General features: G+C 41.8%; 1 protein-coding gene across 3 annotated transcripts in view; it reads left to right on the top strand.

Moving 5' to 3' along the window:
- The window catches only part of flrt1a (fibronectin leucine rich transmembrane protein 1a), a 69959-nt gene extending 61241 nt beyond the window's left edge, over positions 1 to 8718 (top strand). For all 3 annotated transcript variants that reach the window (XM_034889207.1, XM_034889205.1, XM_034889206.1), the window contains exon 3: positions 4466 to 8718. In XM_034889207.1, the coding sequence (XP_034745098.1) occupies positions 4543 to 6600 (2058 nt within the window). In that variant the 5' untranslated portion in view covers positions 4466 to 4542 and the 3' untranslated portion in view covers positions 6601 to 8718. The remainder of the gene's footprint in view (positions 1 to 4465) is intronic.
- Positions 8719 to 10706: the final 1988 nt, after the last annotated feature.

The raw sequence follows: 10706 nt of genomic DNA, 5'->3' as shown, positions 1-10706 counted from the left end.
CCCCCTCCAAAAAAAAAAAACACTGTCAGCATCATGTACGATTTGTGCCTACCTTTGCACACAATGCAGGAGCATATTGCTGCAAGGAGCTGCGGTCCTTTTGTTAATGCTGAAAGGATTTACCTATAATCTGTCTGTCGGGAGGTAAAAAACACTGAGCCAAAAGAATTCAAAGACAGCAGCAGCTGCAGTGGGAAGGACAGGGAATTAGACTGATGCCACGCCAAAACATGTTTTAGTGCTGCAAAGATAAAACATGCTATCTTGCTCTAGGTCTATGTTTAAAGTCCCTTCAGGGTTATGTGAGCTCCATACCCCCCAGCAAACAAAAACCCCCAAGATTAAGTTACAAGTACATCACTTACTGGGAATTATTATGTGAAGCACTCTATTGCTGCTGTACTATCTCTAGTACTTTGCTATAGCATTGTTTTAAAGCAATACTGAGTAAAGTACAGAATATTGTACAATATCATACAATATTGATTTGTATGACTTATATCGGGTGCAAAGACGCAGAGTCTCTGAAAGTGATTTGCATTATTATAATCACACAGTTAAAGGTGTGCGTTGAAAGATTTTGCCTGGTTTTACTTAAATATCTTGACTTCAGATCAGATTGTTTATTTGTAATATGTTATTTAGGAGGAATGGAATTTAATCTTTGGTTTGTTTGTACATGTAATTGAAGATTGTAGGCTCTTGGTGGAGTTTTCTTTACTCATCGCAACACAACAGCAAATACAGGTCTTTTTCACTCAAGTGTTAATATAGAGCATATGACTCAAATAACTTATTTTCACAATAGTCATGTTCACAAATCTTTTAACAAATGTCACACACACTGGGTCTTTGTGTCAACAGTTGAGATGAGAAACTGCTGAGTACAAATCCAATCACTCCTTCATGCCAGGAAATTGGTTCAGCCTTTAAAATGTTCATCAATCTGCTTCTGTAACATATTCACATGGCATCTTTTCAAAGAACAGATAAAAATAAGAAATTCAAAAGGATTGTAATGCTTGGCACATCAAATAATTCATGATTTTAAATTATTTAGCGCTACAAACCCAGGGACTCATTTGGTTTGAATGTAATATGTGAGGCGATAAATACTGATGGCTTTATTCAAAACACTTGAACATCATTTGTGGTGGTGACTGTAATGTCTGTTTATTTTACATAAAAATAACAATGCCGATCATGATTTTGCATCTGTGAAAGAAGCAAACTGTGGAGAAGAAAATATTTCAGTTTTTTGTATGCTGCGGTACACATTTATGCCTTGTTTGTTTCTTTTTGGGATTAAAGTCCTTTCTTTTTGATCTCCATATTTTAATAGCTTAAAGATTATAGTACATTACTGCAAAGACATAGTCTCTTAGCTAAAGTATTTCAAGTTATATTGCATACACACAAATAAAACCCCACAATCTCTACGATTAACCAAACTAAATAGGCCTGCGTTTCTGGCTTCCCTTATATTTTTTGCTATATCAGATTATCTGTCATCACCATAACCATCGTGTTTTGCATCATCCTTTCCACATGTCCAATCTGTAAATCTAAAAAAACGATCCATGGTCATGGCATGTAAGATAAGCTGTGGACCATTATTATCTTTTCCCTACCATCAGTAAAGTGGATTGCCTAATACAGCCGCTGCCCCTTCGGTCATTCAAAATCCAGTTTTCCAGATTTCCCAATTCTATCCCTCTGTGGGGGTCTTAATGGAGAGATGGGATTCAGAGGTCTTGCTCAAAGCTGCTTTCTGTCACTCTCTCTCCATCCCTGTTTTTTTCGTGTAAATCGATCCAGTCTTGGGTTCCAGTATTAGACTGGGGGTTGTTGTGTGTGGGGTACTGTGCCTGAGGCGGCTGTCTGTCTGGCTAACACATTACCCCACATCCCCGCTTTACTCTCCTCTACAGATAACTGTAATGTAGACTGCGACCATATAGATTGTCCCCATATGGGTTAATGTTTGCAATTCGATCACGCATGGGCAGACAAACACACAGCGTGTCTGAAGTGGAAACATACACACACACAAACAAACAAAGAAACACAAAGAACAGTCAGATGTTTTAAATGCTTTAACATCATTTTTTAATGGAGGAAGAAAAATGAGCAACCATAGGAAAACACATCCCAAAATGAATGTCTGCCATTCTTCTTAGCGCAAAAAAATCCCAGCTCAATGTGCTCTATTAATCTTTCTGGCATTTTGCACCACTTCAATCCCTCACCACATCTATGTTGTTTTTAAAGGGCTGACCCAAATTCTCCAGTGTTCAATGGACTCCCTGCTGAAGCTCCTGGGATTCAAAGTCCTTCATTCTTTAGCACTACTCAACCCCACACACACCACACACACTGGAACCCTGTTAAGATTCACAGAATACAGTGTATAGCCTTCTTAGTCATAAAATCAACCATATCAAAACGCAGTGTATAAACAACACTCATTTTTAAAATTTCAGAAATTATGTTACTCTTCAGGCTTCACTTAAAGTGCACCAACACCACTTCACTGTGTCAATTGAAGAGAAAATAGCCACGAGCTCTGAGCTGGAAGATGTTTAGCTGATGGGGACAGACATAAATCAAACAAGAAATATAAAATGAGGCTTGAACAAGAAAAGTAAATGCAGTGACAAAAGGTTAAATTGTTAATAACAGCAATATTATGCATCTATTTTCTGTTTAAGCTCTTCTTCTCAAGTCTTTAGCTCGATATACAATGAAGACAAACAATATATTCATTTGTTTTGGAAAGTTACTGACATTTTTGGACACAGCACCCCCTCTTCAGAATAATGTGAGGGAGTGGATTTCAGAGGCAATTTCTCTATCCAACATGCAAGGAAACACTGCTTAAGAAGCATACTGGCAGAATAAAAGGGCCTCAATAGGTTTGACAGTTAGACCCTGAAGTCCAAATTTAAATCTTTCATAATAAGAAATTAGATGGTCAGAGCTTACATCAACTCTCAATAAAGAGCAAGTGTAATCCTACATTTATGAGAACAATTTACAAAACATTTGGACTGACAAAGGTGATTATTAGTCCATGAAATGATCCCCGAGTAGCCACAGCGGAACAACCTTTGAAGGGTTTGGTGTCGCTAATTTTTTCAAACGGTGATTTGTTACACTTGAAAATATGTGCAATGTCAACAAAGTTTGCTGTAATAATTTTCAATATTTTGGCAATGAATAAGCACAGATAAATGTTACAAATAAAGTATGTATTCAGCAAAGTCAACTCCCAGCAGATTTGACGTTCATTTGGTTAATTATCATGCTGCCTGACGTCTTACACTCCTGGGAATCCTGCAATATGCATGAAAGTCAACTGGCTCTGGCAGATCACCTCAGATTTGTAAGGAAATCAATACTACAGCCTGACTATGTTTGCTGCTGTGTGAGCCTTAACAGTTTGACTAATGGCCCTGGTTATTGAAGACTGTGATGGGCACAAGTTGTCACTCACAAGTTTCTAAATCTCTATCAATAATGTACGTACTGTTATGACATCTCTCGCGTAATCAATAACAGCAAATCGTGATGCCAATAAAGTTCTGAGGACAGCTCATGTAGACTCCCACAACACAACTGTGGTGACTAAAAATAGTTAATTAGCTGTCACATCATCTGCATTCTGCTTCAGAAGAATCATTTCCATTACTGTTTTATTGCACTTATTTACTTTCATGTAACTAAATTAGGAGGACATGGTGTGTGTAGAAATTTTATAGTGCCCAGCGCCATCTTGACTGCCTGATGAGAATTTTGATCTTGAAGACAATGGCTTCTGAGCTAAAACATGTTGTTCTTTCTTGAGAATTAAAAGTATCTTCAGCTCTGTCTGGCTAATTCAGCCATCTGTTGGCAACTCCTAATGGAGTAAGAGAACCTCTCAAGACCTCTTAAATTATTTAGAATTGAAGACTTCATATTCATGCACATGGCTTAATTCTAAATGTACAATTGGATTTGTCAACTCCAAAGTTGCTTTTTCCTAAATATTTGCTCGGCAACATTGAGTGCAGAACACACTAACGTTTTATAACTGACTGTAATCTTGGATTATTGTTGCTAATTCCACATAATGATGGTTGGCTATACTTTTTTTTTACTTTGAATGAATGGCAGAATGTTGTGAGAGGCTGAGAGAAAATCCTCACAGATCCTTGATAATACAACTATTACTTGTTATATAATAATATAATAATTCCCTCCCTGGGGATCAACAAAGTCTGTCATCATCATCATCTTCTTCTTCTTCTTCTTCTTCTCAATTGTAGCATGTTCCTCGACTCTAATGTTGTTAAGATTTAAAGCCATGAATAAGCTAAACTGAAACTTTTTACTGAAATCACCTTATTTATCTTGTCACCTGAGACCATTACCTAATCCGTTTGTGCCTTAGTGCTTACTGCAATTTCTCTTTCTTCCTCAGGATGGAGGTCACAGGATTCCAGCTCACTGCAACGATTTGAGGATTAACAACAGACCTGTAAAAGAGAGACAGTGCTTATGTTCACCATAATGGCACCTGTAGGTGTGGCTAAGCTGCCGGCTCGGCTCTTCCTGTTGTTCCTCATCTTGACACTTCGTGCTGGCATGCTTCAGTTTGCTACAGCCACGATACAAGGGTACATAGGAGACAGGGACATAATATGCCCATCTGTATGCAGGTGCGATGAGGACTTTATCTACTGTAATGATCGTGGTCTAAGCTCCATTCCGTCGCTGCCTCCTTCTGCGTCCGTCCTCTACCTTCAGAACAACCAGATAAACAACCCAGGTTTGCCCACCTCTTTGGAGCGCCAGCTTTCAATCCGTGTGGTCTACCTCTATGATAATGAACTGGATGAATTTCCCATGCACCTGCCACCATCCATCCGTGAACTTCATTTACAGGACAACAACATACGCACTATTCCTCGTAGTGCACTGGCTCGGATGCCCTTGCTAGAGAAGCTCCACTTGGACGACAATTCTATTTCCACCGTCAGCATTGAGGACCAGGCCTTTGCTGACAACCCACGGTTGCGCCTACTTTTCCTGTCACGCAACCACCTGTCCAGTATCCCCTCTGGACTGCCTGCCTCTCTGGAAGAACTCCGTTTGGATGACAACCGAATCTCCACTATCCCAACCCACGCCTTCCGAGGCCTTGCCTCACTAAGATGTCTTGTCCTGGATGGGAACCTTTTGGCAAACCAGCGCATTGCCGATGACACATTCTCCCGCCTTTCCAACTTAACCGAGTTGTCCCTAGTCCGTAACTCCCTCCAGACCCCACCTGTCAACCTGCCCAGCGCCCATCTTCAGCGCCTGTCTCTACAAGAAAACGCCTTGACTCATATGCCACGTGGGTCCTTGGATGGCATGCACAGGCTGCTGAGACTGGACCTGTCAGGAAACAACCTGACCACCCTGCCTAGGGGACTGTTCAAAGACCTCGACAGCCTGGGTCAGCTGCTAGTGCGAGGCAATCCTTGGCACTGTGGCTGCAACCTGCGTTGGCTGTATGACTGGCTGCATGCCCGTGGTAACTCCATCACTGTCAGAGGTCTCACCTGCCATGGACCTGACAGGGTACGAGACATGGCTTTGGTAGACCTGACCAGTGAGATGGAAGAGTGTGAGGTGATAAGGACAGCAGGGACCAGAGACAGAGTGGGTGGGGGTGGAGTGGATAGCTCTACCACTCTAACCCCTCCACAGGGCTCTCTCTTCACCCTCCACTCAAAGCGACCTGGCCTGGGCCTTCCTGACTCTGGCTTAGACTACACCCTTAGCAGCAGTGGTGTAGGGAAGAGTCTGGCCCTTAACGTGAAGCCCCTCTCTCACAACAGCGTCCGTGTTACCTGGAGCGTGGCCCAGCCCAGCTCTTCCTTCAGGCTGAGCTGGCTCCGATTGGGAACTGGGAATGCCATGGGATCAATCACAGAGACCCTGGTCCGGGGCGATCGTCGAGAGTACCTGCTTAGCTCCCTCCAACCACGCTCCAGCTACATAATCTGCATGGTGCCCCTCGCTGCCAGTTCAGAAAGCAAAGGAGCAATTTCTGGAGATGCTGACTCTGATGAAGCTCTGGTGTGTGCAAAAGCTGAAACGACTGACCTCACCCCTTTGGAGGAGGAGGATGATGAAGAGTCGAGGCAGATGACCGTGCTGCCCCTTGCAGGGATTATTGGTGGGGCTACCGCCATTGTATCTTTGGCTCTTATTTTTGGCATCTTCTGTTGGTATGGACATAGGACTGGGCATTTGTGCTCCCGTGACCACTATACTCGCAGCAGCTCCAGAAAAAACAAGACCTATGATGATTACATTGAGTCAGGCACCAAGAAGGACAATACCATCTTGGAGATACGTAGTCCAGGGTTACAGATGACGCCTATGGCAGCGTGCCAGCCAATGCAGCCAAAACCCATACGAGAGGATTACATCATTCATACCATATTCCCCTCCAATGGCACTGGCCTGTACAAAGGTGACAGCCATGTTTCTAATGCAGGACATGGCACCAACCGTGGCTACAGAGAAGGAGGAATCCCAGATATAGACTACTGTTACACATGATGTACTGTACCAGATCCTGTTCACAGTGTTATTGGTAAACTGTATAGATGCACAATTTCCCTTCGCATGGACACTTCTGAAGCACCCCTCTGTGCCTTCTTCTTCTGGTCTCCCATTCCAAAATACCTGCTGTTCACTGCACTGAAATTACAGTATGTGAATAACTGGAACTGAAACCATGTGGGAACAGTTCACTGCAGGAAGCAGCAGCCAGTGCCCCAGGTGTAAATGCACAGCTGACTGTTTCTTTCCCATCTTAGTAATGGCCTGTGTATGTTTTCTTTTCTGCTCTTTCTGTGTGACATGTAAGCAAAGAATGTATACACTATGGAAAGGTCAAAGTTAACTTGGTTGAAGGTAGAGTTCCTCTTTTACATACAGGAGCCACAGCAGTCAATTCAAAATGGATTTGGTACTCTTTTCCTGCTCACCGGTCATACACAGTATGTAGTCTTATCAAGTCATTGTTCCAAATGCCTCAACTATATTGATGTGCCCTACCAGCTATCCAAGGAAAGGGCTTTGTAAAGCTGTGAATTGTTCTATTTCAAACGACCCAATAACCACTTGTCTTAAAGTAGGCTTGTTATTACCTTACTCAGTAGTTGGCACGGTGAAGCGCTTATCATGGCTGGCTGGCCTTGGTTATACCTCTCAAGATTATTCACCTAAGATCAGTATTGTATTCCATTGTATTGTATCTGATGAGATGCATCACAAGCGTGTAGATAATTTACTTAGGTACAAACTGGGCTGTATTTGAAAAATGCTTTGCTATTTCCATCCGTTGTTTTGTTTAGTAATCAAATCCTGCACAGCTCTCTTTGTTTATTTATTTTGGTCCTTATGTGATGGTTTATGTCTCTGCAAAAATTGCCGTTTTGGCTCTCATATTTGTCATTACAGATGAAACCCAGCTTTGATGAAGACAGTGCATTTGTTTCATCCAAACAGAAAAACACGAGAAGTGAAAAAAATACCCTGAAGGCTGTCTCCAGGTTCATGTTTTCTTAAATGCAGCCGAGTGAATTCTTGAGTGAGACTGTTAATAATACGCAATTTGGAATTAGACCCTACCCGAAGACTAGCATGTCAGTCCACTGAGACGGTAGAGACAAACAACCTAAACCCCCTCATTTCCCATTTTGTGCCTGTGAACTTAACCTGTGACTTCAGTTGATAACTATTGGTTACAAAATGTTTTTTTTCCACAGTCTTAAAGCGACGACGGCGTTCACAGAGAATCAAATGACTAATGACTGGACAAATGACTAATGTGGAGCCACCTGTTTGAGGCAGACTCTTTTGAGTGAACCTTGATATGAAGATGGGAACTGTGAGTGAAACTGAGAAAACTCAAACCGCAACACTGTTGACCTGCACTGTGGAGCAGTGGCCAAGCTGTGGGGGGAAGGACTGTTGGGGGAGTTTGTAGGTGGAGGGACTCCTCATTGAAATGAGTTCATAGTGTTTGTTTTAGAAATGGTTAAAGGCCTCATCTCATTCCACCTTTTTTATTACTGAGCAGCACTTAAAATGTAAATGTATTAGCACTTAGAGAACAGGGATAAATGTAATGACTAGCACGGTGAGACGGAGGCTAAAGAAACATCTCCAGGCACTGAGAAAGATGAAGAATTGATGGGTCTGCCGCAGCATAAATCAGTTTGTCATACTCAGCTTCTCCCCTTGGGTTTAATATTGTCCATCAGTTGTTTACCACTGTGTTGCTTCCAAAGGGGAAACCAATTGTGCTTCCTTAACTGTTCTGTCCGCCAGAGTTTAACACCGTTGTCAGACAAAATGTCAGTGGAATGTATATTTTATCTTGCACCCAAAATCACTGGCTGAATCATCTTACTGGCCCTGCTAATTCTGTTTTGGGGAATGTTGATACAGTGTAATTGCTATTTTACAGTGGGTCTATTCAAAACACATACTTCCTCATCATTTGTATAAATAAAACCATGGCCACAGCCACATGAATATTTTTTTCTGGTGAAATTATAGAAAGTAATGGTGCCATAAAAAAAATTATGTGAATCTGAGATATGTGTGGAAATTGCTTTATAAATTCATCATCAGAGGGGATCAATAAAAAGTTTTATAATCTTGTTATTACTGCAACCTGTCATTTCACCTCATGCTTGAGGAATCAGAATACTTTTATAACTCACAGAGGTATTTGTAAGGGGATAAAATGTATTACCAAGAAGCCAACTTTAATGCGAAAACTGGCTTGAAGTTTCAGTTCAGTTGAAGGGCTGTGCCTATGCATACCCATCTCTTACCTCTGAATTTCATCCACCTATGACACAGCCATTAGCTAATTTTGTAAAGGAAAACATTCCATTTGCAATACAAATTAGTACAAATCAGTTAATTAAAAACGGATCAATGCTTGCTTTAAGAGTAACTTTGCTTGGTCAGAATGTGCTCTATTGCACCGTTAACAACACCCAACAATGATGTCACAGTGTACTGACACATCGTGGAGTACATTTGAAAACCTAAACCCTTGGTCAGCAAAACAGGACTTTTATGAGGTGTTGAGTTAAGCTGTAAGGAAGCAAAATAGATTTACCGCTGTATATTCTCTCCTATTGTGCATGACAAAAAGCTTAACATCTGTCAATTACATCATTGCAAGCTGTGGACACAGAAACAAGCGCCTCACATTTAACTCCTTTTATTGGAAACAGTGAACATTGATTGAGTAGACATTTTGAATCCATTGGCAGCTTTTTCCACCATGTTATGTTCTTTGCCTATTCCTAATAAATCTATGGCCTAAATAGTGGAAATAGGGGTTGGACAGAAGAGAACCACTAACTGTAAACGTCAGGTCCAAAAAATTGATACTGCCGTTGTGGTTTTTCTTTTTAATTTCTTCTTATTTCATCAAATGTATTCCTCTCACACATTTGATTGCCATAGAACTGCAATGGGCTGCCATTTCTTTCACTGTCTATGCCAATGGGAGTGTTGTAAATCTGTAAGAGATTAGGGATTGGGATCAACAATGTTACTGCTGTTGTTAAGCATTGTGAACAGCAGCTGAATTTCCCATGCAGAGCAACAGAAGATGATTGGATTATCCCTTCCTCAACATGCTGGATATGCGAGCCAGTCCAACACAACTTAATTCATTTCAAGGGTGACTATCAATACTGTGAAATATATCTCAGACTCGGACAGAGCCAACAGAGCAAAACATCTGAAAGCACTCCTATTTACTTTTCCAGCACGTATGTTGGCTTTGGGCAAGTATGGTTGAGGTAAAACTGCCTAAATCAAAAGCACACGAATCACCTCTTTATGACCAATAATTTCTGGTTTTAAAGGGAAACTCCACCAATTTTACAATTCAAAGTCAGTTCAGGACAGGAGTATTACAGGAGTAGTCTTGTGCTCTCTCGCCCCTGTAGTCTTGTGGTCTTTCGCCCCTCTCCTCTCTCCTCCTATCGCCTCCTGCAGGTGTTTCTGGCTCTCTGTGGGGTCTGGATCTGTGGTTGGAGTTCCCTGCTGCCTCTATGTGCCTGTTTGACACCCTCTTCTACAGTTCTCCATGTCTCTCTCTCTCTTTCTCTGTCTGTCTCTTCTCTGTATTTGTCCGTCTCTCTCTCTCTCTCTCTCTCTCTCTCTCTCTCTCTCTCTCTCTTTCTCTGTCTGTCTCTTCTCTGTTTTTATCTGTCTCTCTCTCTCTCTGTCTCTCTGTCTCTGTCTGTTTTGCTCACCCCCAACCGGTTGAGGCAGATGCCCCCCCACCCTGAGCCATAGTTCTTGAGGTGTCTGCCTCTTAAAAGGAAGTTTTTCCTTGTCTCTGTTGCCTAGTGCTTGTTCTTGGTGAATTGTTGGGTTTCTGTAAATAACATCACAGAGTACAGTCTAGACCAGCTCTAAATAAAATAAAATTGAATTGAATTGAAAGCCCTCTATGGCCTCATGGTCATCATGGAAGTTTTCACTGCCAGCAGTACATATGTCTCTGCTGCTCTTGGACAGCGCACTCCCCCTCTCAAGCACCTTTTGTGCTTACAGAGACGAACGAGTATCCTATTGTCACGGTCAGCTGGATCACAACTCAACTAACTGTGACCTTATGG

This window comes from Etheostoma cragini, chromosome 13 (assembly GCF_013103735.1).
Source record: "Etheostoma cragini isolate CJK2018 chromosome 13, CSU_Ecrag_1.0, whole genome shotgun sequence".
NCBI classification, from domain to species: Eukaryota; Metazoa; Chordata; class Actinopteri; order Perciformes; family Percidae; genus Etheostoma; species Etheostoma cragini.
This window is presented reverse-complemented; position numbering and strand designations above follow the sequence as displayed.